The following is a 26686-nucleotide window of genomic DNA, read 5'->3' on the forward strand; positions in this document are numbered from 1 at the left end:
AGACCTCTATTTATTGGAGAATAGCTGTGAGGGAGCAAGTGACGCAATAAAAATCATGGTGTCTGGGGCTGGAAGGAAGCACTCTCATCATCTATAACATGGTCCAAAGAACTTCCCCCAAACAATTCATGTTTGCAGTAGAGCAGTACCTTTAGAAAAAAATTACAGTGATGGAGGATGCACCACAACCCCTTGTAAATGGCAACAATTGCTAATCACCCTCACTCTTAAAAATGTATATATTTTGTCTAGTCTGACTTTCCTAGTTTCAGTTTCCAGCCATTGGATTTTGCTAGACCATTCTCTGCTAGAGTTAAGAGCCCATTATCACATATATGTTCTCTATCTTCATATGTATAGAGTGAAATCAAGTCACCCCTTTTCTTTGGTGAGCTTAATAGACTGAGCTCTTTCAGTCTATCACTATAACACGTTATCTAATCCTTTAATCATTCGGATGCTCTTCTGAGAACCATCTCCAGTTTGACAACTTCTTTCTTCAGTTGGGGACACCGGAACTGCACTCAGTATTCCAGCAACAGAGCCAAATACTGAGCCAATATAACTCCTGGAATCCTAATTAAGATCATCCCCATGCCCTCTGGTTTGGGGCCTAGCGAACACTTTCCTACTGAAGGGCTTGTGTGAGCTCCAGAGAAAGGGGTACACTTTTTCTGAGACAGAAATTGCACTCACAGGCAGGCCCCACCATCAGCTCCTCCCCCTCCACCGCAGCGCCTCCTGCTAACCATTGATCAGCTCTTCTTTCGAGTAGAAGGGGCTGGCGGGGGGAGGAGCTGAGGAAGGAAGAGGTGGAATGAGGGTGGGGCACTGTTGGTAGGAGGGAACAAGGCAGGAAGAGGCAGAGTTAGAGCGGGCAAGGGTGGGGCCTTAAGGGAAGGGCGTTAGGAGAGGTAGGGCCTGGGGCAGAAAGGTTCTCCAGCATCCCCAAGGAAATCAAAACGTTGGTGCCTGTACCTACACTACCCCCACATGATTGGGTCACTGAATCGAAACTTAACAATGTCTCCTTCCTTTTGAAGTGAAAAATCAGAATATTCCTTTTCAATTCAGAGGAAATAGAAACTTTTGACTCGACTGAAATGTGTTTGCTTCTTTCTTCTCTTTTTCATCCAGCAAGTTTTTTTCCACCTGAAATAAACACATTCCAGCAACAGAGCCAAATATTGAGCTAATATAACTCCTGGAGTCCTAATTAAGATCATCCCCATGCCCTCTGGTTTGGGGCCTAGCAAACACTTTCCTACTGAAGGGCTTGTGTGAGCTCTAGTGAATGGGGTACAGTTTTTCTGAGACAGAAATTGGACTCACCAGCAGCCACCATCAATCAGCTCCTCCCCCTCCACCGCAGCGTCTCCTTCCCGCCACTGATCACCTCTTCAGCAGAGGGCCGGAGGTGCTGGGGGGGAGGAGCCAAGGAAGGAAGAGGTGGGGCAGGGGTGGGGCCTTGAGGGAAGCGGTGTAGTAGGGGCAGGGCCTGGGACAGAGAGGTGGTTAAGTACCCACAAGGAAATTAAAAAGTTGGCACCTGTGCATACACTGCACCCACATTATTTCGTAACTGTATCGAATCTTAAAAATGTCTCCTTTATTTTGAGGTGAAAAAATTTTTATTATCGAGGAAATAGAAACTTTTGACTCTACTCAGATACTCTTGCTTCTTTCTTGTTCTTTTTTTATTCCAAACAGGTGCTCTTCTATGAACCCTCTCCAGGGGTCTAGTGAACACTTTCCCACTGAAGGGCTTGTGTGAGCTCCAGTGAAAGGGGTACACTTTTTCTGAGACAGAAATTGCACTCACAGGCAGGCCCTACCACTCAGCTACTCCCCCACCCGCCCACTGCAGCGCCTGCCGCCCACCACTGATCAGCTCTTCTGGAGAGGGCAGTAGGCACTGTCCGTGAGGAGCCAAGGAAGAAAAAGGCGAAACGCGGGTGGGGCACTGCTGGGAGGGGGAGGACAGTGCAAGAAGTGGGAAAGTGACAGCTGGCAAGGGTGGGGCCTTGAGGAAATGCGTATAATAGAGGTAGGGCCTGGGGCAGAGAGGTGGTCGAGTACTCGCAAGGAAATCAAAGAGTTGAAACCTGTGCCTACACTGCTTCCACATTATTTCATAACTTAATCGAACCTTAAAAATCTCTCTTTTTTTTCAGATGAAAAATCAGAATATTCCTTTTTAATACGGAGGAAATAGAAACTTTTGACTCTACAGAGATGCTTTTGCTTCCTTCTTTATCTTTTTTCATCCAAAAAAGTTTTTTTTCCACCTGAAATAGACACATTCCCATGGAAAGTTTCTGCCAACACATTCCTCTCATAGTGAATACACCGGACCAGAAGGCAGAGTATCTAGGTACTATTTCCAGCTCTAGCACACATTCCTGTGTCCATATTAGCCCTTCTTTGCAAGGAAATTGTCAAAGAGCCTACACTGTGTGCTCTGCACAGGATATTGTTTCCCAGTTTGGGGGAAGCTCTTTGGGGAGGACAATTCTGCCTCCATCCCGGAGGCAAAGGGTGGAGTGTCTGGATGGCCTCAATTACTACAAGGTTAGGCACAGCACTAGCAACTCGTTCCTGCGACACTCCCCAGCCAGAGCTTTTTAATTGAATGGATATGTTCAGTTCCTGTAGCGCGTGGATGTTTTTCCTATCATGCCCGACTGCCCTTGAACCCCTGCCCCCTCTGACTTTCTTTGCAAAGTTAGGTCTCAGCTTGATAACATACCACGATTCCAGAGTAATCTACACAGACCCTCCACATCCCAGATCCACGGGGCATGCAATGATAGAGTCCCTTCTGTAGCTGAAATTGTTGTAACCAATAGTTTGGTCAGTCAATTTTAAGTATTGAGTAAAGTAGGCAAACTCACCCTTTTCCTCCTGGAGTTTTTCTGCAAAAGAACAATGGGGAGGAGAAGAAAACAGCTCAGTGTATGTCCATTGACATATGAATTGAAGAGGGTGAATCCGATCATGTCTTTGTTGATTAGCATAAATATTGGCCATAGGTAGTAAACTAGCTATTCTATCCATGGGCTAGCCCCATTTCTGGCATGCTACGTCGTAGATAGAGAAGGTTATATTCTCGCATTAATACATATAAGAAGAACCTTCACGGCCACATGGAATTAGCAAAAGGTGAATTTGACACACTAGGCTCCTCTGCTCATATGGGACCTGCTATGAAAGGAGCAGTAACACCATTTACATCCTGAGCTGAATTCCATTTGCTTATTTCAATGCAGAGTCCTTTCAACGTGTGCATTGTCTTTCATACTGTGTCTCTGCAAGGGTGTTTTGGTTCTTGGAGAATACAAACAAGTAGTGGGTGAGTCTATTTAAATTTCAACAATGTATGAGCAGCACTGCTCAGAACCAGCAAGTGCTCATATATGCTACTTACAAAATTAACCAAGTAATCACCTCTATCAAAAAGAAGAAACAGGCCACAGACTTACTTATTGTATTTTCCAATTCTCCTAAAAAAGAAACAAATATATTTAAAGATAAGAATAGCACCTTTCGTAATAATATAGCCAAGGACAAAGGTAACTAATAGTTAAAATATCAAAAGCTGTACTTATTGGAAAATAGCTGTGAGAGAGCAAGTGACACAGTGAACATAATACTGTCTAAGGCCAGAAGGAAACCCTCTCATCATCTATAACACAGGCCAGAGAATTTCCCCCAAACAATTCATGTTTGCATTAGAGCAATTTGAGAAAAAATTCCAGTGATGGAGGATGCACCACAACCCCCTGTAAATTGTTAGAAAGGCTAATCACCATCACTCTTAAAAATTTATACACTATTTCTAGTTTGACTTTCCAGTTTCAGTTTCCAGCCTAAAAAATTTCCATTTTGCAAGACTAAAGAGCCCATTATCACATATATGTTCTCTGTCTACATACGTGTAGAGTGTTATCAAGTCACTCCTTTTCTTTAGTGAGCTAAATAGATTGACCTCTTTGAGTCTATCACTAGAACACATGTTATCTAATCCTTTAATCATTCTGGTAGTCTTCTATGAACCCTCTCCAGTTTGACAACTTCTTTCTTCAGTTGGGGCCACCGGAACTGCACTCAGTATTCCAGCAACAGAGCAAAATACTGAACTTATATAACCCCTATAGTCCTAGTTAACTTCATCCCCATGCCCTCTGGTTTGGGGCCTAGTGATCACTTTCTTACTGAAGGGCTTGTGTGAGCTCCAGTGAAAGGGGTACAGTTTTTCTGTGACAGAAATTGCACTCACCAGCAGAAACCATCAATCAGCTGTTCTCCCTCCACTGCAGCGTCTATTACCCACCACTGATCACCTCTTTTGCAGAGGGCAGGAGGCGCTGGCGGGGAGAAGCTAAGGAAGGAAGAGGTGGAACGAGGGTGGGGCACTCTTGGGAGGGGGAAAACAGGGTAGGAAGAGGCAGAGTTAGAGCGGCCAAGGGTGGGACCTTGAGGGAAGGGGTATAATCGGGGTATGGCCTGGGGAAGAGAGGTGGTCAAGTATGTGCGAGGAAATTAAAGAGTTGGCATCTCTAGCACACATTCCTGTGTCAATATTAGCACTTAATTTGCAGGGAAATAGTGAAAGAGCCCACACTGGGTGCTCTTCAGAGCCCTTCAGTAATTATTAACCAAGATGGTCAGGGATGAAAGCTAGTGTTCTGAGTGTCCCTCGGCTTCTGATTATCAGAAGCTTGGACTGGATGTCAGGAAATGGATCATTAGAGAAATTCCCATTCTTTTCATTCCCTCTGATAAATCAGGCACTGACCACTGTCAGAAGACAAGGTACTGGTCTGGATGGATTATTGGTCTGACACAGTATGGCTGTTATGTTTTTTCTCTAGAGCTTTTGTTTCCTGTCCCTAGTAAAGTTCCCTGTTATTTTTGAGTGTGGCCTTTTATTTGTTGAATATCATCTTCCTCCTGAAATAAAGAACCCAGTACCCAATGCATGCCACGAGGGAAGACAAGCCACTCTGATTGGCAAGGAGCACAGAGGAGGCTTAAGCTCCAAACGGGGTGGGGGAGAAGAGCGCTACATAAAATACAATGTTTGCATTTCCCTCAGAGAGCTGTCTCTGCAGCAGGTGGGACTAAAGGAGCTTCTGACTCCTGTGAAACACAACATAATAGGCAGGGAGTCAGGGACTGCAGGGGATGGGGAATTCCCCTGCTGCCAGTGACAGACAGGTTTGATTCTGAACCCAAGTTGCTTGCTTCTGTGAAGTAATGAGTATTCTCAATTCAAATTAGGCCAAATCCATAAATCTTATTCAGATATCACTCAGGTAAAATTCTCAAAAGCATAGATATTTTCAGAAAGCATCCGCTCAATGTGCATCAGCAGTAAAAGCTCTAACAGAATGTTAGGAACCATTTGGAAAGATAGATAATAAGACAGAAAATAACATAATGCCACTATTTGAATCCATGGTGGGCCCACAACTTGAATACTGTGTGCAGTTCAGGACACCCCATCTAAAAAAATTATGTTAGAATTGGCAAAAGTACAGATAGGGCATCAAATATTATTAAGGGCAAGGAACAGCTCCCACTCGAGAAGAGATTTAAAAGACTCGGACTGTTCAGCTTGGAACAGAGATGACAAAGGGGGAATATGACAGAGATCTATGAAATCATGAATGCTGTGGAGGTAGAGAAAAGGGAAAAGGGAAATATTATGTACCCATTTGCTTAACACAAGAACTAGGGGTTACTTGATTAAATCAATAGGTTTAAAACAAGCAAACAAACAAAAGGAAGTACTTTTCATGCAACACACAGTCAACCTGTGGAATTCATTGCTAGGAGATATTAAAATTCACTAATTGTATTTTAAAGATCTTGAACAGCATAAATTAGCCACCTTCAGTGAGGTTCATGTTGACAAATATTTGGATCCAGTACTTTTGCTATCAGTAAATTTGACCAGCATTGAGTTCTCTCTGCTGCTGTCAGTCAGCTTCTCCATTGTTTCTTTCAAGCAAAATTAACCTCATTCACATGCAATATGACAGTTTTTCCATTGATTCCAAGGCCAAAAGGGACCATTGTGTTCATCTAGTCTGATCATCTCTAGAACACAGGCCAGAGAATTGCCCCAAAATAATTCCTAGAGCAGAGTTTAAAAAAAAATCCTATCTTGATTTAGAAATTGCCCAGGATTGGAGACACCACTTAGTAAATTGTTCCAGTGGTTAATCACCCTCACTATTAAAAATTTACACCTTATGCAAATTAAACAAAAGAAAATTAAGTTAACTTACGTTTGCATTTTCCAAGAAAAAGGATGATGATCACAGCAATACACAGCAATAAACAAATTAAGGCACCTATGGAAAGATAGAACATGTTACTATCACCACCATGTAGCTTCAAACATGGGAGGTATTTCTAAGTGTTACAGTTTTGGACCTAAACAATGATGGACTTTTGATGGAGTATGAACAATGATGGGATATGAACAGAAGTCCCTGCGAGGAGGTGTGGACTTTCCCTAAGGGTCCCCAGTCTGGTTTTACCTGTTCATCCCCACCATACAAAGACAGAGCGAAAAAGGCTCCAGTAGGAGTCTTTTGTTATTTTAAGTACTCAGTAAGAGATTAAATCATGTTTGATAGGACAGCCTTTCTGCCCAGCCTGCTAAGAGCTAAAAGTCACTAGGAGCTGACAATCACTAATAGTTTGGTGGACTCTCAAGAGACTGATCTGCAGAGGTCACAGCAGAGAGGCAAGTGGCAAAAGGTGATCAGCGACTGGAACAAGTGGGGGAGGAATAACTGCTGGTAGGGCGGCCAGTAAGGGAGAAACGACGGCTGGCAGGGAGGCCAGCGGGGGAGGACCAGTGACTGGTGGGGCAGCCAGCCAGAGCAAGTACTCAGATGGTGGATCAAGCAAGGTGCCTTCTTCCTCAGATGGGAGCTGAACTCACACAGATGCGCCTCTGAACCTTGGGCCCTCACCAAGGGCAATGACTGTGAGTGGGGTATGGTGAAGGAACAGAGAGGGGCACAGAAAAGGAAGTTTTGGTTGTAGAACTCAAGAACAGAAGGTAGAAGACTCTGCCCCACGCACTCTGGGGTGCATCCGAAGAAGTGAGCTGTAGCCACTTTTTTTCTCTGGGGTGGGTGTCCTGCTCACAGTTTTTATCTTTATCAAACCTGCTTGTGGCATTTTTCCAAATTAATGTTAGGTCACTTCCCTCTTTTCATTAAAAGTTTCATTCCTACACTCAGACTCTCTGCTTGCGAATGGGGAAGTATTGCCTCTCAGGGGCACCCTGGGGTGTCATTTTCCCAGGTTACTGGGTGGGGGCTCAAGCCAGTTTTGTGTTGTATTGTTGAAAAGGAACCCCTAGATATTGAACCCAGCCCTGGTTGCTGCCGGCTCCACCTGGCAGAAGGGTTAGAATAGAATAAATATGAGCCATGTTGGTGATCTCCTCTTCTTGATGAGTGTCTCTTATATGCTTCAGTGAGCCTCAGCCACACTAAACCCCTCCACACTAAGGCCGTGGCTGCACTCGAAACTTCAAAGCGCCGCTGCGGGAGCACTCCCATGGCAGCACTTTGAAGTGTGAGTGTGGTTGCGCGCTAGTGCTGTGAAAGAGCTCTCCCAGCGCTGCAGGTACTCCACCTCCATAAGGGGATTAGCTTACAGCACTGGGAGTCCGGCTCCCAGTGCTGGAGCACTGTTTACACAGGCACTTTACAGTGCTGTAACTTGTTGCATTCAGGGGGGGTGTTTCTTCACATTCCTGAGCGAGAAATTTGCAGTGCTGTAAAGCGCCAGTGTAGCCAAGCCCAAAGTTATTCTCCCCCACAAAAGAGGAGGGTTCAGTTGACTACTGTGATGTCGCCCTTCACCCAGATGTCACAAAGCCCCTTATCTGGTTCTAGGATCCATACAACTGCAAATGCTGGAGGGACTGGGGTGTGGGAAGTGGGGATGATGCACATTGCTCCCCTTCCTACCCCCTCTGATTGCACAGACAGGACAATACCGCACATCTTTAACCTTTAACAGGTAGCTACATTCCTGCCTGGCCCTTACACAATGAAAGTTTTTGTCATTATCACTGAACATTTGTTTCATTTTCAGAAAACTTAAAAAAGACAATATGTAAGTCTGTGTCTTATTTCTCTTATATGTAGTCTGGTCAATACACACAAATCTTGTAGAGTGGAAAGGGGAAGAATTTATTTTTAAACTTCTCTGCGTTCTCCTGCCTTTCATGATCCCTTTTTCCTGGCTTCACAAGAGCATCTCTGAATATTTGCTAGATCTGAGGAGATCTATGCTTTTCTATTCTGGCATTTTTAAATGTACACCCCATTGCTGTTCAGTATCCTCTAGAATTGTAACTCTCCAGAAAACAAATATTGTATGAAAGAAAATGTACATATGAAAAGGACTGCACATGGAAATAGAAAATGGAACATATTTCATTACATAAACAGTATCATGACATTTTAATAACTGATGCCTGTATTAGGAGAGTTGAATTGTATCCTATTGAGCTTTTTTTTTCTATTTAGTAGTGACTATGAAGGTTCTTGCCAAAATTGTTCAAAAAAGTTTGAGCTCTAATCTCTCTTCTAATCTTTTAAACAGGGGGGATGATTAGCCTCATAGGCCGAATAGCTGGTGAAGGCTCTTTTCTGAAAAGTTTTTATTGAAGACATTGCACCAATTTCCACTATCGAACATTTCTGCGTGATAGGCCCAGACCTGTACTGGGGAAGGGGAGTGAGTTGCAGAACCACACTGCCCAGAGGAGACCTTCAGTGGGGATTGTGATTTAAGTGATGAACAGTTCCTCCTTGAGATCCCAGGCACGGAGAGACAAAGCACTCTTAGCACCCTGCTGCCAGAGACAAGGGAGGCCAGGAAACTGCTCTGGAAAAGAGCGTCCTTGTATACAAAGCCCAAGCACGTGTCATGGAAGCTAGAGCTCATTGCTAAACAACGAACACTTTCCTACTGAAGGGTTTGAGTGAGCTCCAGTGAAAGGGGTACAGCTTTGCTGAGACAGACATTGCACTCCCCAGCAGACCCCGCAAATCAGCTCCTCCCCCCACCACAATGCCTGCTGCCTGCCGCTGATGAACTCTTCTGCAGAAAGAGGGAGGTGCTGGGGCGAGGAGCCGGGAGAGAAGAAGCGGAATGAGGGCAGGGTGCTCTTGGAAGAGGGGTGGAATGGGGCAGGAAGAGGAAGAGTGGGAGTGGGAACAGGTCGGGCAGGGGTGGGGACCTGAGTGAAGGGGTATAGTAGGGGCAGGGCCTGGGGCAGAGAGGTGGTCAAGCACCCCTGAGGAAATTCTAAAGTTGGTGCTTGTGCTTACACTACCCCTGCATGATTGGATAACTGAATCGAACCTTAACAATGTCTCCTTCATTTTGAAGTGAAAAATCAGAATATTCCTTTTCAATTCAGAGGAAATAGAAACTTTTGACTCTACTGAGATGCTTTTACTTCTTTCTTGTTCTTTTTTTCATCCAGAACGTTTTTTTTTCCACCTGAAATAGACACATTCCCATGGAAAGTTTCTGCAAACACCTTCCTCTCATAGTCAATATACTGGACCGGAAGGCAGAATATCTAGGTTCTATTTCTTGCTCTAGCAAACATTCCTGTATGACTATTAGCACTTCCTTTGCAGGGGGATTGTCAAAGAGATTACACAGTGTGCTCTGAAAAGGATGTTGGTTCCCAGTTTGGGGGAAGCTCTTTTGGGAAAGACATTTCTCCCTCCATCCCTGAGGCACAGGGTGGAGTGTCCGCATGGCCTCAGCTACTACAAGGTCAGGCACAGCACTAGCAACTCGGTCATGCCACACTTCCCCATTCTGAGCTTTTTCATTCAATGGATATTTTCAGTTCCTGTAGCACTGGATGCTTTTTCTCACATGCCCAACTGTCCTTGAACCCCTGTCCCGTTGACTTTCTTTGCAAAGTGCTGGTGAGGTCTCAGCTCGATGACGTATCACCATTTCACAGTAATCTGCATAGACCCTCCACTTCCCAGATGCACAGGGCATGCAATGATAGCATCCCTTCTGCAGTTGAAGTTGTTGGAACCCATACAGGGCACACGAAATTTGGTCAGTGGACTGTAAGTATTGAGTAAAGTAGGCAAACTCACCCATTTGCTCCTGGGGTTCCTCTGCAAAAGAAAAATGGGGAGGAGAAGAAAACAAGTCAGTGTAGGTCCATTGATTTATGAATTGAAGAGAGTGAATGAGGTCCTTTCTTTGTTGATTAGCATAAATATTGGCCATGAGTAGTGAGCTATCTTTTCAATCCGTGGCCTAGCCCCATTCCTATCCGACTACGTAGTAGATAGAGAAGATTATATTCTTGCTTTAATCAATTTTTCTTCAAATTGGCTCTACTGAGATGCTTTTGCTTCTTTCTTGTTCTTTTTTTCATCCAGGAAGCTTTCCCCCCCTGAAATAGACACATTCCCATGGAAAGTTTCTGCCAATACCTTGCTCTCATAGTGAATAAACCGGACTGGAAGACAGAATATCTAGGTTCTATTTCCTGCTCTAGCAAACATTCCTGTGTGATTATCAGTACTTCTTTTGCAGGGGGACTGTCAAAGAGCCTACATTGGGTGCTCTGCACAGGATGTGGGTTTCCATTTTGGGGGAAGCTCTTTGGGGAGGACAATTCTCTCTCCATCCCTGAGACACAGGGTGGAGTGTCCGCAATGCCTCAGTTACTATAAGGTCAGGCAGAGAACTAGCAACTCGGTCCTGCCACATTTCCCATGCAGAGCTTTTTCTTTCAGTGGATATGTTCAGTTCCTGTAGCGCGTGGATGTTTTTTCTCTCATGCCCAATTGCCCTTGAACCCCTGCCCCCGCTGACTTTCTTTGCAAAGTGCAGGTGAGGTCTCAGCTCGATGACATACCATGATTCCAGAGTAATCTACACAGAACCTCCACTTCCCATATCCACAGGGCATGCAATGATAACATCCTAAGTTGATTGTATCTAGTTTGCATATCAATTCCAGCTCAGCAGTCTCTCGTTGGAGACTGTTTTTGAAGTTTTTACTAATTATTAATTTATTAATACTCAAAAACCAGTGGGAGAACACTTTAACCTGTCTGGTCATTCAATGACAAACCTGCGGGTGGCTATCTTACAACAGAAAAACGTCAAAAACTGCTGAGCTGGAATTGATATGCAAACTAGATACAATCAATTTAGGATTGAATAAGGACTGGGAATGGCTGAGCCATTACAAACATTGAATCTCCCCTTGTAAGTATTCTCACACTTCTTATCACACTGTCTGTACTGGGCTATCTTGATTATCACTTCAAAAGTTTTTTTTCACTTACTTAATTGTCCTCTCAGAGTTGGTAAGACAACTCCCACCTGTTCATGTATGTGTGTATATATATCTCCTCAACATATGTTCCATTCTATATGCATCTGAAGAAGTGGGCTGTAGCCCACAAAAGCTTATGCTCTAATAAATTTGTTAGTCTCTAAGGTGCCACAAGTACTCCTGTTCTTTATTCCCATCACAGACGATGTTTGTGTGATAGGCCTAGCTGTGTGTTAGGAAATGTGAGTCGGCTGCTAAATTGCACCGCCCTGTGGAGCTCTGGGTGTGATTGTGCCTCAAGAGGTGAACAGCTCCTCCTGGAGATTCCAGGAATGGAGGGGGACAGCACCCTCAGCACCCTCGTGCCAAGGGCAGGGAAGGCCAGGACAATATTCTCTCAGAAAGGCACAGAATCACTGAGCATGATGCCTGGCTTCCAGCAGACTTTTTAGCTTTGCTGTGATTCCAGGATGCTCTGCACTCTGCTGTGTGATGGGAGAGCCCTCCTCCATCAGGAGAGGTTACAGTGAAGTACAGTGAAGGCCCCTGAAGTTCCCAGCAGAAATTTCCCATCCAAGGGGATGCTCTTGCACTTCAGTATGAAGGGTTCCCCCTTGGGGCAGGGTATTAGAGTGGTTTAAGTCCTACAGAACGTTGCTTGGTGCAATCTAGAACAGGCTGCTAAACATTTCCCTGATAAAACCCCACTGTGTTTGTTCATCTGAGAAATCAAAGTAAACTCACAATTGTCATCAAGCTATTGCTTTGCAAAATTGCTGTATTAGTAGGAGCATTGCCAGCAGATTGAGGGAAGTGATTATTCCCCTCTACTCGGAACTGGTGAGGCCACAGCTCAAGTATTGTGTCCAGTTTTGATTCCCCCACTACAGAAGGGATGTGAACAAATTGGAGAGTCCAGCACAGGGCAACAAAAATGACTAGGTGGCTGGGGCACATGATTTATGAAGAGAGGCTGAGGGAACTGGGATTATTTAGTCTACAGAACAGAAGAGTGGTATTTGATAGCAGCCTTCAACTACCTGAAGGGGGGTTCCAATAGGAGGGAGCTAGGCTGTTCTCAGTGGTGGCAGATGACAGAACAAGAAGCAATGGTCTCAAGTTGCAGTGGGGGATGTCTAGGTTGGATATTAGGAAAGTATTTCACTAGGAGGGTGGTGAAGCATTGGAATGGGTTACCTAGGGAGGTGGTGGAATCTCCTTCCTTAGAGGTTTTTAAGGCCAGGTTTGAGAAAGCCCTGGCTGAGATGACTTAGTTAGTCCTGCTTTGAGCAGGGGGTTGTACTAGATGACCTCCTGAGGTCCCTTCCAACCCTGATATTCTATGATTCTAAAAGGACACACACCTCCACATGTCACATATTTGTCTTAAAAACATAAGAACATAAGAGTGGCCATACTGGGTCACACAAAATGTCCATCTAGCCCAGTATCCTGTCGTCTGACAGTGGCCAATGCCAGCTGCCACAGAGGGAATGAACAGAACAGGTAATCATCATCAAGTGATTCCCTCCCCTGTAGCCCGTTCTCAGCTTCTGGCAAACAGAGGCTAGGGACACCATCCCTGCCCATCCTGGCTAATAGTCATTGATGGACCTATCCTCCATGAATTTATCTAGTTGTTTTTTGAACCCTCTTATAGTCTTGGTCTTCACAATGACCTTTGGCAAGGAGTTCCAGAGGTTGACTGTGCGTTGGGTGAAGAAATACTTCTTTTTGTTTCTTTTAAACTTGCTGCCTATTATTTCATTTGGTAACTCCTAGTTCTTGTGTTATGAGAAAGAGTAAATAGCACTTCCTTATCTACTTTCTCCACACCAGTCATGATTTTATAGACCTCAATCATATCCCCCCCTTAGTTGTCTCTTTTCCAAGCTGAAAAGTCCCAGTCTTATTAATCTCTCCTCATATGGAAGCTGTTCCATACCTAATTTTTTTGTTGCCCTTTTCTGAAACTTTTCCAGTTCTAATATATCTTTTTTTGAGATGGGGCGACCACATCTGATTGCAGTATTCAAGATATAGATGTACCATGGATTTATATAGAGGCAAGATGATATTTCCTGTCCTATTATCTATCCTTTTCTTAATGATTCCCAACATTCTGTTTGCATTTTTGACTGCTGCTGCACATTGAACGGATGTTTTCAGAGAACTGTCCACAATGACTCCAAGATCTCCTTCTTGAGTGATAACAGCTAATTTAGACTCCATCATTTTATATGTCTCATTGGGATTATGTTTTCCAATGTGCATTACTTTGCATTTATCAACATTAAATTTCATCTGCCATTTTGTTGCCCAGTCACCCAGTTTTGAGAATTCCTTTTGTAGCCCTTTGCAGTCTTCCTGGGACTTAATTATCTTGAGTAGTTTTGTATCACCTGCAAACTTTGCCACCTCACTGTTTACCCCTTTCTCCAGATCATTTATGAATACATTGAATAGGATTGGTCCTAGGACTGACTCTTGGGGAACACCACTAGTTACCCCTCTCCATTCTGAAAATTTACCATTTATTCCTACCCTTTGTTCCCTGTCTTTTAACCAGTTCTCAATCCATGAAAGGATCTTCCCTCTTATCCCATGACAACTTAATTTATGTAAGAGCCTTTGGTGAGGGACCTTGTCAAAGGCTTTCTGGAAATCTAAGTACACTATGTCCACTGGATCCCCCTTGTTCACATGTTTGCTGACCCCTTCAAAGAACTCTAATAGATTAGTAAGACATGATTTCCCTTTACAGAAACCATGTTCACTTTTGCCCAACAAGTTATGTTCTCCTATGTGTCTGACAATTTTATTCTTTACTATTGTTTCAACTAATTTGCCCGGTACTGACGTGTCATAAACAGATAGTTAAGGGTTAATGCCTCTTTTACCTGTAAAGGGTTAAGAAGTTCACCTAGCCTAGCTGACACCTGACCAGAGGAACCAATGGTAGGACAAGATGGTTCAAAGGAAGGAGGAAAGTCCCCTTTGTCTGTGAAGTTTCACTTTGGACTGGAGTAGGAAAGCTCCAGAATTCAGCCTCTTATTAAGTAGTGAGTATTATTGAAGGAAATAAATAGGTTTATGTTTATTTCTTTGTAACCTATCTTGTGCAATTAGAGGAATAGTCAAATTGGGTATTTGAGTATCTTTTTTTGTGTAACTAAGGTTTTGCCCATGGGAACATCCTCAGTGTTTGGAATCTGTTGTCTGTGAGAGTAGCTGGTATGCTAATCTCTCCCAGAGGGTTTTCTTTTACGTTTCTTTTCTTTAATTAAAAGCCTTTTTCGTAATACCTGATTGATTTTTCCTTGTTTTTAGATCCAAGGGGGTTGGATCTTGATCCACCAGGAGTTGGTGGGAGAAAGGAGGGGGGATGGTTAATTTCTCCTTGTTTTAAGATCCAAGGGGTTTGGATCTGTATTCACCAGGGAATTGGTGAAGAGTATCTCAAGGCTACCCAGGGAAGGGAATTAGCACTTTGGGAGTGGTGGCAGCGGACCAGATAAGCTGGTAGTTAAGCTTAGAAGTTTCATGCAGGCCCCCACATTTGTACCCTAAAGTTCAGAGTGGGGAAGCAGCCTTGACAGACGTTAGACTTACCAGTCTGTAATTGCTGGGATCACTTCTAGAGCCCTTTTTAAATATTGGCTTTACATTAGCTATCTTCCAGTCATTGGGTACAGAAGCCGATTTAAAGGACAGGTTACAAACCATAGTTAATAGTTCCTCAATTTCACATTTGAGTTCTTTCAAAACTCTTGGGTGAATGCCATCTGGTCCTGGTGTTAAGTTTATCAATTAATTCCAAAACCTCCTCTAGTGACACTTCAATCTGTGACAATTCCTCAGATTTGTCACCTACAAAGGACGGCTCAGGTTTGGGAATCTCCCTAACATCCTCAGCCATGAAGACTGAAGCAAAGTATTCATTTAGTTTCTTCGCAATGACTATATCATCTTTAAGAGCTCCTTTTGTATCTCGATTGTCCAGGCGCCCCACTGGTTGTTTAGCAGGCTTCCTGCTTGTGATGTACTTAAAACACATTTTGTTATTACCTTTTGAGTTTTTAGCTAGCCGTTCTTCAAACTCCCTTTTTGGCATTTCTTATTACATTTTTACACTTAATTTGGCAGTGTTTATGCTCCTTTCTATTTACCTCTTTAGCATTTGACTTCCACGTTTTAAAAGATGCCTTTTTATCTCTCACTGCTTCTTTTACATGGTTGTTAAGCCATGGTGGCTCTTTTTTAGTTATTTTACTGTGTTTTTTAATTTGGGGTGTACATTTAAGTTGGGCCTCTATTATGGTGTCTTTGAAAAGTGTCCAGCAGCTTGCAGGGATTTCCCTCTAGTCACTGTACCTTTTAATTTCTGTTTAACTAACCTCCTCATTTTTGCATAGTTCCCCTTTCTGAAATTAAATGTCACAGTGTTGGGCTGTTGAGGTATTCTTCCCACCATAGGAATGTTAAATGTTATTATATTATGGTCACTATTTCCAAGTGGTCCTGTTATAGTTACCTCTTGGACCAGATTCTGCGCTCCAGTCAGGACTAAATCAAGAATTGCCTCTCCCCTTGTGGGTTCCTGTACCAGCTGCTCCAAGAAGCAGTCATTTAAAGTATCGAGAAATTTTGTCTCTGCATTTTGTCCTGAGGTGACATGTTCCCAGTCAATATAGGGATAATTGAAATCCCCCACTATTATTGAGTTCTCTATTTTGATAGCCTCTCTAATCTCCCCTAGCATTTCATCATCACTATCACTGTCCTGGTCAGGTGGCTGATAATAGATCCCTATTGTTATATTCTTATTAGAGCATGAAATTACTATCCATAGAGATTCTATGGAACATGTGGATTCATTTAACATTTTCACTTCATTTGATACTACATTTTCTTTCATATATAGTGCCACTCCCCCACCCCGCACGACCTGTTCTGTCCTTCCGATATATTTTTTACCCCGGAATGATTGTGTTCCATTGATTGATCCCACTCCACCAGGTTTCTGTGATACCTATTATAACAATATCCTCCTTTAACACGAGGCACTCTAGTTCACCCATCTTATTATTCAGACTTCTAGCATTTGTGTACAAGCACTTTAAAACTTGTCACTGTTTATTTGTCTGCCCTTTTCTAATGTGTCAGATTATTTTTATGTGAATGTTTCTTGTCTGATGTAGCCCATACTTTATCCTCTTCCATCCTCTCCTCCTGACTAGAACCTAGAGAATCTCTATCAATAGACTTTCCTCTAAGAGAAGTCTCTATCTGATCCACGTGCTCCGCTGCAGCAGTCAGCTTTCCCCCATCTCTTAAAAACTGCTCTGTTAAGTGCCAGCAGTCTGGATCCACTTTGGTTTAGGTGGAGCCCATCCTTCCTGTATACACTCCCCCTATTCCAAAAGTTTCCTCAGTTCCTAATAAATCTAAACCCCTCCTCTCTACACCATCGTCTCATCCACGCATTGAGACTCTGAAGCTCTGCCTGCCTACCTGGCCCTGCACGTGGAACTGGAAGCATTTCTGAGAATGCCACCATAGAGGTCTTGGATTCCAGTCTCTTTCCTGGCAGCCTAAATTTGTCCTCCAGGATGTCTCTCCTACATGTACCACGACCACGAGCTCCACTCCAGCACTACACATAAGTCTATCTAGATGCCTCAAGAGATCCACAAACTTTGCACCAGGCAGGCAAGTCACCATACAATTCTCCCAGTGATCACAAACCCAGCTATCTATGCTTCTAATGCTTGAATCTCCTATTACTAACACCAGCCTTTTCCTAATGACTGGAGTTCCCTCCCCCAGAGAGGTAACCTCAGTGTGAGAAGATACCCCAACATCATCAGGAAGGAGGGTCCCAAATATGGGAAAGTTTCCCTCTGCTCCTGTTGACTGCTCTCCTTCCCTGAGCCTTTCATCCTCCTTAACAACGCAGGGGCTGTCCGACCGGAGGTGGGAAAAATCTACAGTGTCCCAGAAAGCCTCATCAACATACCTCTCTGCCTCCTTTAGCTCCTCCAGTTCCTCCGCCCTAGCCTCCAAAGCCCGCACTTGGTCTCTGAATGCTCACATATGCCACCTGCCCACAGGGCAGGTAATCATACATGCTGCACTTGGCACAATAAACTGGATAGCCCCAATCTGCTGCTGGGCTTCTGTTTGCATTCTCTCCTACATACCTAGGTTAATGATAGGGTTATTGTTTAAATCACAAAGTTTGATTATAGTTTAAGTTAAAGGTTTTAAATAATTGCAATTGTGCCTCGCCCCCTTCCAAACTCCCTCTCAAAACTTCCTGTTAGTGGCCCCTATTTGCAAAACTCCCTGGTCACTTGCTCACTGCTTTATAAAGCCATCGCCTTCCTGATTTTCCCACCCTCTGACTAAGGCTCAGCCAAGGAACAGAGGCTTCTAGATTTCAAATCTTGGTTAGAAGCTCACAGGTTCCAACTGCTGGCCACAGCACACGGTCCTTCAAACAAACAAACAAACAAACAGACAAACACAAGCTCAGCTTACAGCAAGTAACCCCCCCACACACACACAAACACACACTACTGACAGCCACTTACCACAAGGATCCTGTATTTGCTCCTCCTTCACCTGGAGAAATCCCTCTTGAAACTCCCTGTTAGCGGCCCCTATTCGCAAAAACACAAACACTTTTCATTATATTCACTGTATGATCTGATGAGGAGCCTAATCCTGCTCCTTCTCATGTAAATCTTTTAATTGATTTCATTGGGAGAAGAAGTGGGCCCTTGATTACATAATTATAATTCTCTGGCAAGAGCACAACCTGATATACCTTCAAATGTGTGATTGTAAAGTTCTCATTTTCGCCTGGGTTTTGTCCTATGAAACAGACACAAGGGTTTGCACATGTGATTCTGTCCCAGAAGAGAGAGTCCTCAAGGAAAAAAGAAGAAACCTCCCTCATACATGTGATTGTGATATAAAATCAGTGCAGGCCTAGGATCAGATCCAAATTCACTGAAGTCAATGGGAGACTTTCCATTCACTTCACTGGATTCTGAATCAGTCACTTGACACCAGATTCACAGAAGAACGTAGCCATCTCAGTGCCTCTTTAGGTGCCTAAATCCAGCACTGAAGCATCACTGACATTCTCAAACCCAAATCTCATCTACCAACTAATCCCATAGGTGACCAAAGTCCACATGGTGTCTATATTTCTCTGGTCAGCAGGCACAAAACCAGCTAAATCCCGATGCAGCTCCACAGCTAATGAGCAGCTTGGAGCTCTCACTCACGTGTAACCCCCAGTGGCCACAAAGTGGTATTCACAAAATAGGTGTCTCCCTATCTATCCTGCCAGAGGGCCTGATCTCACAGCCTTTCTTAGAGCTGGCCAACAGGCTCAGGTCTGCACAAAAGAGAGGGGGTGTGCTTGTCCCAAAATACCCAATAGCCCAATTACAAAGGTATCTGACAAAGCTGGAAGAGTAGGAAACAAATTGGCAGATGAAATTCAAGGTTGATAAATGAAGAGCAATGAACATTGGAAAACATAATCCCAAATACACATACAAAATGGTGGGGTTTAAATTAGCTGTTTCCACTCAAGAAAGAGATCTTGGTGTCATTGTGGAGAGTTCTCAGAAAACATCCACCCAGTGTGCAGTGGCAGTCAAAACAGCTAACAGAATGTTAGCAATCATTAGGCAAGGAATAGATAATAATAAGAAAATATCATAATGCCACTATATAAATCTATGGTACTCCCACACTTGACTACTGTTTACATTTCTGGTCACCCTATCTCAAAAAAGATATATTAAAATTGGAAAAAGTAGAGAGAAGGGCAACAAAAAATGATTAGAGGTATGGAACTGCTTCCATATGAGGAGAGATTAAAAAGACTGGGATTGTTCAGTTTAGAAAAGAGATGACTAAGGTGGGATATGATAGAAGTCTATAAAATCATGAATCACTGAAGAAAGTAAATAAGGAAGCATTATTTACTCCTTCACATAACACAATAAACAGGGGTCACCCCATGAAATAAATAAGCAATAGGTTTAAAACAAATAAAAGGAATTACTGCTTCCCAGAACGCACAGTCAACCTGTGAACTCGTTGCCAAAGTATGTTGTAAAGGCCAAAAATATAATGGGGTTAAAAAAAAAAGAATAAGATAAATTCATGGAGGATAGCTCCTTCAATGGTAATTAGCCAAGGTGGTCAGGGATGCAAGCCAGTGCTCTGTGTGTCCCTAAGCCTCTGACTATCAGAAGCTGGGACTGGATGTCAGGGAATGGATTGTTAGATGTCAAGGAATGGAAGATGGGAGTGATTAGCAAGGAAAGCTACCTTATTGAGGTCAGAACATGTAGGGATAAAGTTAGAAAGGCCAAAAGCCATGTAGAGTTGGACTTTGCAAAGGGAATTAAAAGCAATAGTAAAAGGTTCTATAGCCATATAAATAAGAAGAAAACAAAGAAAGAAGAAGTGGGACCGCTAAACACTGAGGATGGAATGGAGATTAAGGATAGTCTAGGCATGGCCCAATATCTAAACAAATACTTTGCCTCAGTCTTTAATGAGGTTAATGAGGCGCTTAGGGATAATGGTAAGATGACAAATAGGAATGAGGATATGGAGGTATATATTACCACATCCGAAGTAGAAGCCAAACTGGAATAGCTTAATGGGACAAAATCAGGGGGCCCAGATAATCTTCATCCAAGAATATTAAAGGAACTGGCACATGAAATTGCAAGCCCATTAGCAAGAATTTGTAATGAATCTGTAAACTCCGGGGTTGTACCGTATGACTGGAGAATTGCTAACATAGTTCCTATCTTTAAGAAAGGGAAAAAATGTGATCCGGGCAACTACAGGCCTGTCAGTTTGCCATTTGTAGTATGCAAGTTCTTGGAAAAATTTTTGAAGGAAAAAATAGTCAAGGGCATTGAGGTCACAGATAATTGGGACAAAATACAACATGGTTTTACAAAAGGTAGATCGTGCCAAACCAACCTGATCTCCTTCTTTGAGAAGGTAACAGATTTTTTAGACAAAGGAAACGCAGTGGATCTAATTTACCTCGATTTCAGTAAGGCATTTGATACGGTTCCAAATGGGGAATTATTAGCTAAATTGGAAAAGATGGGGATCAATATGAAAATTGAAAGCTGGATAAGGAACTGATTAAAGGGAAGACTACAACAGGTCATACTGAAAGGTGAACACTTAGGCTGGAGTGAGGTTACTAGTGGAGTTCCTCAGGGATCGGTTTGGGGACCAATCTTATTTCATCTTTTTATTACTGACCTTGGCACAAAAAGTGGGAATGTGCTAATGAAGTTTGCAGATGACACGAAGTTGGGAGGTATTGCCAATACAGAGAAGGACTGCAATATCACACAGGAAGATCTGGATGACCTTGTAAACTGGAGTAATAGTAATAGGATGAAATTTAATACTGAAAAGTGCAAGCTCATGCATTTAGGGATTAATAACAAGAACTATTGTTATAAGCTGGGGAGGCATCAGTTGGAAGTAACAGAGGAGGAGAAGGACCTCTGAGTATTGGTTGATCACAGGACTCTGAGCCACCAATGTGATATGGCCGCGAAAAAAACTAATGCGGTCTTGGGATGCATCAGGCGAGGTATTTCTAGTAGAGATAAGGAGGTGTTAGTATTGTTATACAAGGCACTGGTGAAACCTCATCTGGAATACTGTGTGCAATTCTGGTCTACCATGTTTAAGAAGGATGAATTCAAACTGTAACAGGTTCAGAGAAGGGCTACTAGGGTGATCTGAGGACTGGAAAACCTGTCTTATGAAAGAAGACTCAAAGAGCTTGGCTTGTTTAGCCTAACCAAAAGAAGGCAGAGGGGAGATATGATTGCTCTCTATAAATATATCAGAGGAATTAATACCAGGGAGGGAGAGGAATTATTTAAGCTCAGTACCAATGTGGATACAAGAATAAATGGATATAAACGGGCTATCAGGAAGTTTAGACTTGAAATTAGATGAAGGTTTCTAACCATCAGAGAAGTGAAGTTCTGGAACAATCTTCCCAGGGGAGCAGTGGGGGTAAATATGCCCAATGGCTTGTGATGGGATGTTAGATGGGGTGGGATCTGAATTACTACAGAGAATTCTTTCCTGGGTGTCTGGCTGGTGAGTCTTGCCCACATGCACAGGGTTTAACTGATCGCCATATTTGGGGTCGGGAAGGAATTTTCCTCCAGGGCAGATTGGCAGAAGCCCTAGGGGTTTTTTGCCTTCCTCTGCAGCATGGGGCGCAGGTCGCTTGCTGGAAGATTCTCTGCACCCTGAAGTCTCTAAACCATGCTTTGAGGACTTCAATGGCTCAGATACAGGTTTGACACAGGAGTGGGTGGGTGAGATTCTGTGGCCTGCATTGTGCAGGAGGTCAGACTACATGATCATAATGGTCCCTTCTGACCTTAAAGTCTATGAGTCTATGAGATAAATTGCCCTGTTCTGTTCATTCCCTCTGATGCATCAGGCACCGGCCACTATCAGAAGACAGGATACTGGGCTGGATGGATTATTGGTCTGACACAATATGGCTGTTCTTATGTTGCTTCCCTAGAGCAGGGGTGAAAGTGAGATGGTACGGGCTGGTACTCTGTACTGGTAAGAACCCGCACTGGCCCATACCCAGCCTACATTAAAGCACTGCTGTGGCAGTGCTTTAATGTCCCTGCCCCTTTTGCCTCCCCTGTTGGCAGCCCTGCCAATAGGGTCCGTACTCGCAGGGCCGCCGACGGGGGACGGGGGAGGGGAATCCTCACAGCACTGCCACGGCAAAGGACCGCTTTAACATCGCTGCCCCTTCCCCCCATCGGCAGTCCGTACCGGCAGGGCCGCGGAAAGGGGAAGCGACATCAAAGTATTGTGTTGTTAATATGCTGGGTTATATTTTTTGTAAATAGATAAGTAGCATTAGTCATTTTCCAAAGAGACAGCACCTGTATGTCCCAAGCACAGAGCGCTGAAATGAAGAACCCAGGACCCAATGCATACCAGGAGGGAAGATAAGCCACTCCGATTAGCAAGCAGCAAGGAAGAGGCTTAAGCCACAAGGCAGGGAGAGGAGGGGGGCAGGCTACATGAAATACAATGTTGGCATTTCCCTCAGAGAGCTGTCTCTGCAGCAGGGGGGACTGAAGGGTCCTCTGACTCCTGTGTGGCACAACAAAACTGTCAGGGAGTCAGGTACTGCAGGGGATGGGGAATTCCCCTGCTGCCAGTGACAGGTTTGATTCTGAACCCAGGCTGCAATCAGGCAGAGATAGCCCTCCCTTTTAAGGGAGCTGGGAGCTTTAGCAAAATGAAGAAACACCCACATATCACTTTCTACACTAGGTATTAGGTCAGTATAACTACGTTCCTCAGGGGTGTGGATTTTCAGTACCCCTGTGTGACACTGTTATACTGATGTAGATCTTTATTGCAGACCTAATCTAAGTTTCCTGGAAAGTTAATGGGACTTAGTCTCCAAAGTATCTAAGGACTTGTCTCCATGAGGACACTCATGGAAAGTTAATCTGGATCAACTTTTAACATGGATTAGTTAAACCACAGTAAACACATGTGGATGTTCTTATTCAGAATTATAGTGTCCTTAATTTGATTTAGCTTAGTTCACAAATCAAATTCAGGCAACTCAAAATATGAATAATGATGTCCACACAGGGGGTTAATGAAATTTAACTAATCCACTTTACATTCAAACTTCAGTTAATTGGAATTAATTTTCTAGAGTTTTTCTGTGTAGACAACAAATTAGTTACTTTTGAAAATGGGAGTCAAGATCCTAAATCATTTTACCACTTTTGAAAATTTTATCCTTATAGAATAAAATGTATTTTTTTCAACCTGAGTGTGGAAAGAGATACATCTGTTCTCTGTTGTAAACAAATTGTTGTCATAATAACTCTTACAAAGTTCTTGAGGTCTCTTCCAGCCCCCCATTTCTTTGATTCTATGCCGTTATGACTGAAGGTTCTCCTGTTCTTAGGATGCTAACAAACTCTGTTGTAAAATTAAGAATGCTTCAAAAGGGCTTATTAAAAAGCAGTTTAAATTATATTCTAACATCACTTTAATTTTTAGAAGATAGATTTAATAATACAGCTCCAAGGATTGGTATTTTAAAAGCAAATAAAGGGGAGAGTGATTATTATTGGTATCCCTTCTAACAGCAGACAGTCTGAAATTACTTCTGAAATCAGTAAACTGATCTCACAGTGACATGCATTAGAGCATCTAATAGCTACCCAATGGAAGAAGTGGAAATTCCATTATTTGGGAGTTTTAAAACAATAATAGACAAAGCAATAAAATGTGCTGTGGAGAAGGGACAAGCCTGCGCTGGCTCCTGGGGAGACAGAATAATAGAGTTTGATAAATCTGCTTTCTCCAATTCTAGGCCTTTCTTACCTATAACCAAGACTTCAATGATGATCTCTCTGTGAAATGAGTTGGCTGTGGCAGAACATACATATTTCCCTTCATCTTCCACTTGAATATTGTTCAGTTTCAGAGAAATATTTCCTTTCCCAAACTCCTTTCCTTTAAAAACTTCTGCCTTTTTTTCATATTTCTTCCTGATCCATTCTCTGCTGTTGACTCCATTTGGAGACAAATAACCCATTGAGCATTTGTCATCCTGTGGATAAGAATTAACCAGGGGGCTGCTTTCATCATAGAGGTAGAGATAGATTGTCTTATCCTCCCCAGGTCCAACTTTCCTCCATTGCAGCTCCATGCTTGGGGGCAGATGTTTTGTAATCAGCCGGCAGGGAAGAATGCCATTTTCTCCAATTACAGCGGTAATGATGTCATGTTCTGCCTCCACATCAAAGAAACCTGAAAAATGTTCAGGGGGTTATAATTGCACCAGCAGCACATAATGATTCATATTAATGTGTAAGAGAGAGTGAGTGAAAAAGAGGACAGCCTGAATTCTCCTCTTATTTATACTCTTTTTATAATAGTGTAACTTACGGTGACCAGATCACCCAGGTCAAATATCGGGATGCAGGGAGGGGGGTTGGGGGTGGGAAACAAAAAACCCCTTCCTCCACAAGCATTGGAGGGAGGCCCTGGAGATGCAGGGGGAGCATGGTGCCGTGAGTGAGAGTCCGGCCTAGGCCCTACCGCCCAACTGAGTCCTGCCTGCGCTCGGGGCCAGGCCGGACTCTCACTCACCCTGGCCCCACGCTCCCCCTGTGTCTCCCGGGCCTCCTTCCAGCGCTTGTGGAGGGAGAAGGAATGGTGAGCCTGGGGAAGAGGCGGGGATTTGGGGAGGGAGCCAATGGGGGAAGGAGGGGGCGGAGTTGGGGTGGGAGGGTGGAGTGCGAGCACTTCCGGGCTCCAGAGCATTTGCTTGTTTGTCCAGTGTCCCGACGTAACATTGGTCAGGATGCAGGACAAACAAGCAAATATCGGGACAGTCCCGATAAAATCGGGACGTCTGGTCCCCCTAGTGTAACTTCAATAGCTTCAGGGGATTCACTCCTAATATACACACAGATAAGAAAAATGCTGCACCAAAGACTTGTCTACACTGTGGGGTAATGCACACTACGGTAGAGTGATTAATAAAATGCACCAATGTGTTGTGCATTAATTCGTCCATGTAGACCTTGACGATGTACACTAAAAGTTCCCTAGTGTGCTTTCCTGAATTACTGTTAACATAAGAACATAAGAACGGCCATACTGGGTCAGACCAAAGATCCATCAAGCCCAGTATCCTGTCCTCTGACAGTGGTCAATGTCAGGTGCCCCAAAAGGAATGAACAGACAGGTTATCATCAAATGATCCATATCCTGTCACCCAATCCCAGCTTCTGGCAAACAGAGACTAGGGACACCATTCCTGCCCATCCTGGCTAATAGCCATTGATGGACCTATCTTCCATGAATCTATCTAGCTCCCTTTTGAACCCCGTTATAGTACTGGCCTTCACAACACCCTCTGGCAAGGAGTTCCAGAGGTTGACAGTGTGTTGCATGAAAAAATACATTGTGTTTGTTTTAAATGTGCTACTTATTAATTTCATTTGGTAGCCCCTTGTTTTTATCTTATGAGACTGAGTAAATAATACTTCCTTATTTACTTTCTGTATATCAGTCATAACAGACCTTTATCATATCCCCCCCTAGTTGCCTCTTTTCCAAACTAAAAAGTCCCAGTCTCATTAATCTCTCCTCATATGGAAGTTGTTCTATACCCCTAATCATTTTTGCTTTCCTTTTCTGAACCTTTTCCAATTCCAATATATCTTTTTTGAGATGGGGCGACCACATCTGCATGTAATATTCAAGGTGTGGGCATACCATGGATTTATATAGAGGCAATATGATATTTTCTGTCTTATTATGTATCCCTTTCTTGATGATTCCGAACATGCTGTTAGCTTTTTTGACTGCCCTGCACATTGAATGGATAATTTCAGAGAACTATCCACAATGAAAAGGGGAAAGCAGTGGACGTGTTATTCTTTGACTTTAGCAAAGCTTTTGATACAGTTTCCCACAGTATTCTTGCCAGCATGTTAAAGAAGTATGGGCTGCATGAATGGACTATAAGGTGTATAGAAAGCTGGCTAGATCATCGGGCTCAATGGGTAGTGATCAATAGGTCCATGTCTAGTTGGCAGCCGGAATCAAGTGGAGTTTTGTTCAATATCTTCATTAATGATCTGGAGGATAGTGTGGACTGCACTTTCAGCAAGTTTGCAGATGAGACTAAACTGGGAGGGGTGGTAGATATGCTGGAGGGTAGGGATAGGTTACAGAGAGACGTAGACAAATTAGAGAATTGGGCCAAAAGAACTCTGAGGAGATTCAACAAGGACAAGTGCAGAGTCCTGCACTTAGGATGGAAGAATCCCATGCACTGCTACAGACTAGGGACCAAGCTGCTAGGCAGCAGTTCTGCAGAAAAGGACCTAGGGTTACAGTGGACGAGAAGCTGGATATGAGTCAACAGTGTGCCCTTGTTGCCAAGAAGGCTAACGGCATTTTGGGCTGTATAAGTAGGGGCATTGCCAGCAGAGGGACGTGATTGTTCTCCTCTATTCAGCATTGGTGAGGACTCATCTGGAGTACTGTGTCCAGTTTTGGGCCCCACACTACAAGAAGGATGTGGAAATATTGGAAAGAATCCAGTGGAAGGAAACAAAAATGATTAGGGGGCTGGAGCAGAAGAGAAGAATGAGGGGGGATTTGATAGCTGCTTTCTACTACCTGAAAGGGGGTTCCAAGGAG

General features: G+C 43.5%; 1 protein-coding gene across 2 annotated transcripts in view; it reads right to left on the minus strand.

The window, feature by feature from the left end:
- LOC112060607 (butyrophilin-like protein 2) overlaps positions 1 to 26686 on the minus strand; it is a 137811-nt gene that overhangs the window by 80934 nt on the left and 30191 nt on the right. For both annotated transcript variants that reach the window (XM_065571465.1, XM_065571466.1), the window contains 6 exons: positions 23849 to 24277; positions 17971 to 18039; positions 10176 to 10196; positions 6297 to 6362; positions 3483 to 3503; positions 2895 to 2915 (listed from right to left, as the gene is read on the minus strand). In XM_065571465.1, coding sequence (XP_065427537.1) covers positions 2895 to 2915; positions 3483 to 3503; positions 6297 to 6362; positions 10176 to 10196; positions 17971 to 18039; positions 23849 to 24277 — 627 coding nt within the window. The remainder of the gene's footprint in view (positions 1 to 2894; positions 2916 to 3482; positions 3504 to 6296; positions 6363 to 10175; positions 10197 to 17970; positions 18040 to 23848; positions 24278 to 26686) is intronic.

This window comes from Chrysemys picta, chromosome 17 (assembly GCF_011386835.1).
Source record: "Chrysemys picta bellii isolate R12L10 chromosome 17, ASM1138683v2, whole genome shotgun sequence".
NCBI classification, from domain to species: Eukaryota; Metazoa; Chordata; order Testudines; family Emydidae; genus Chrysemys; species Chrysemys picta.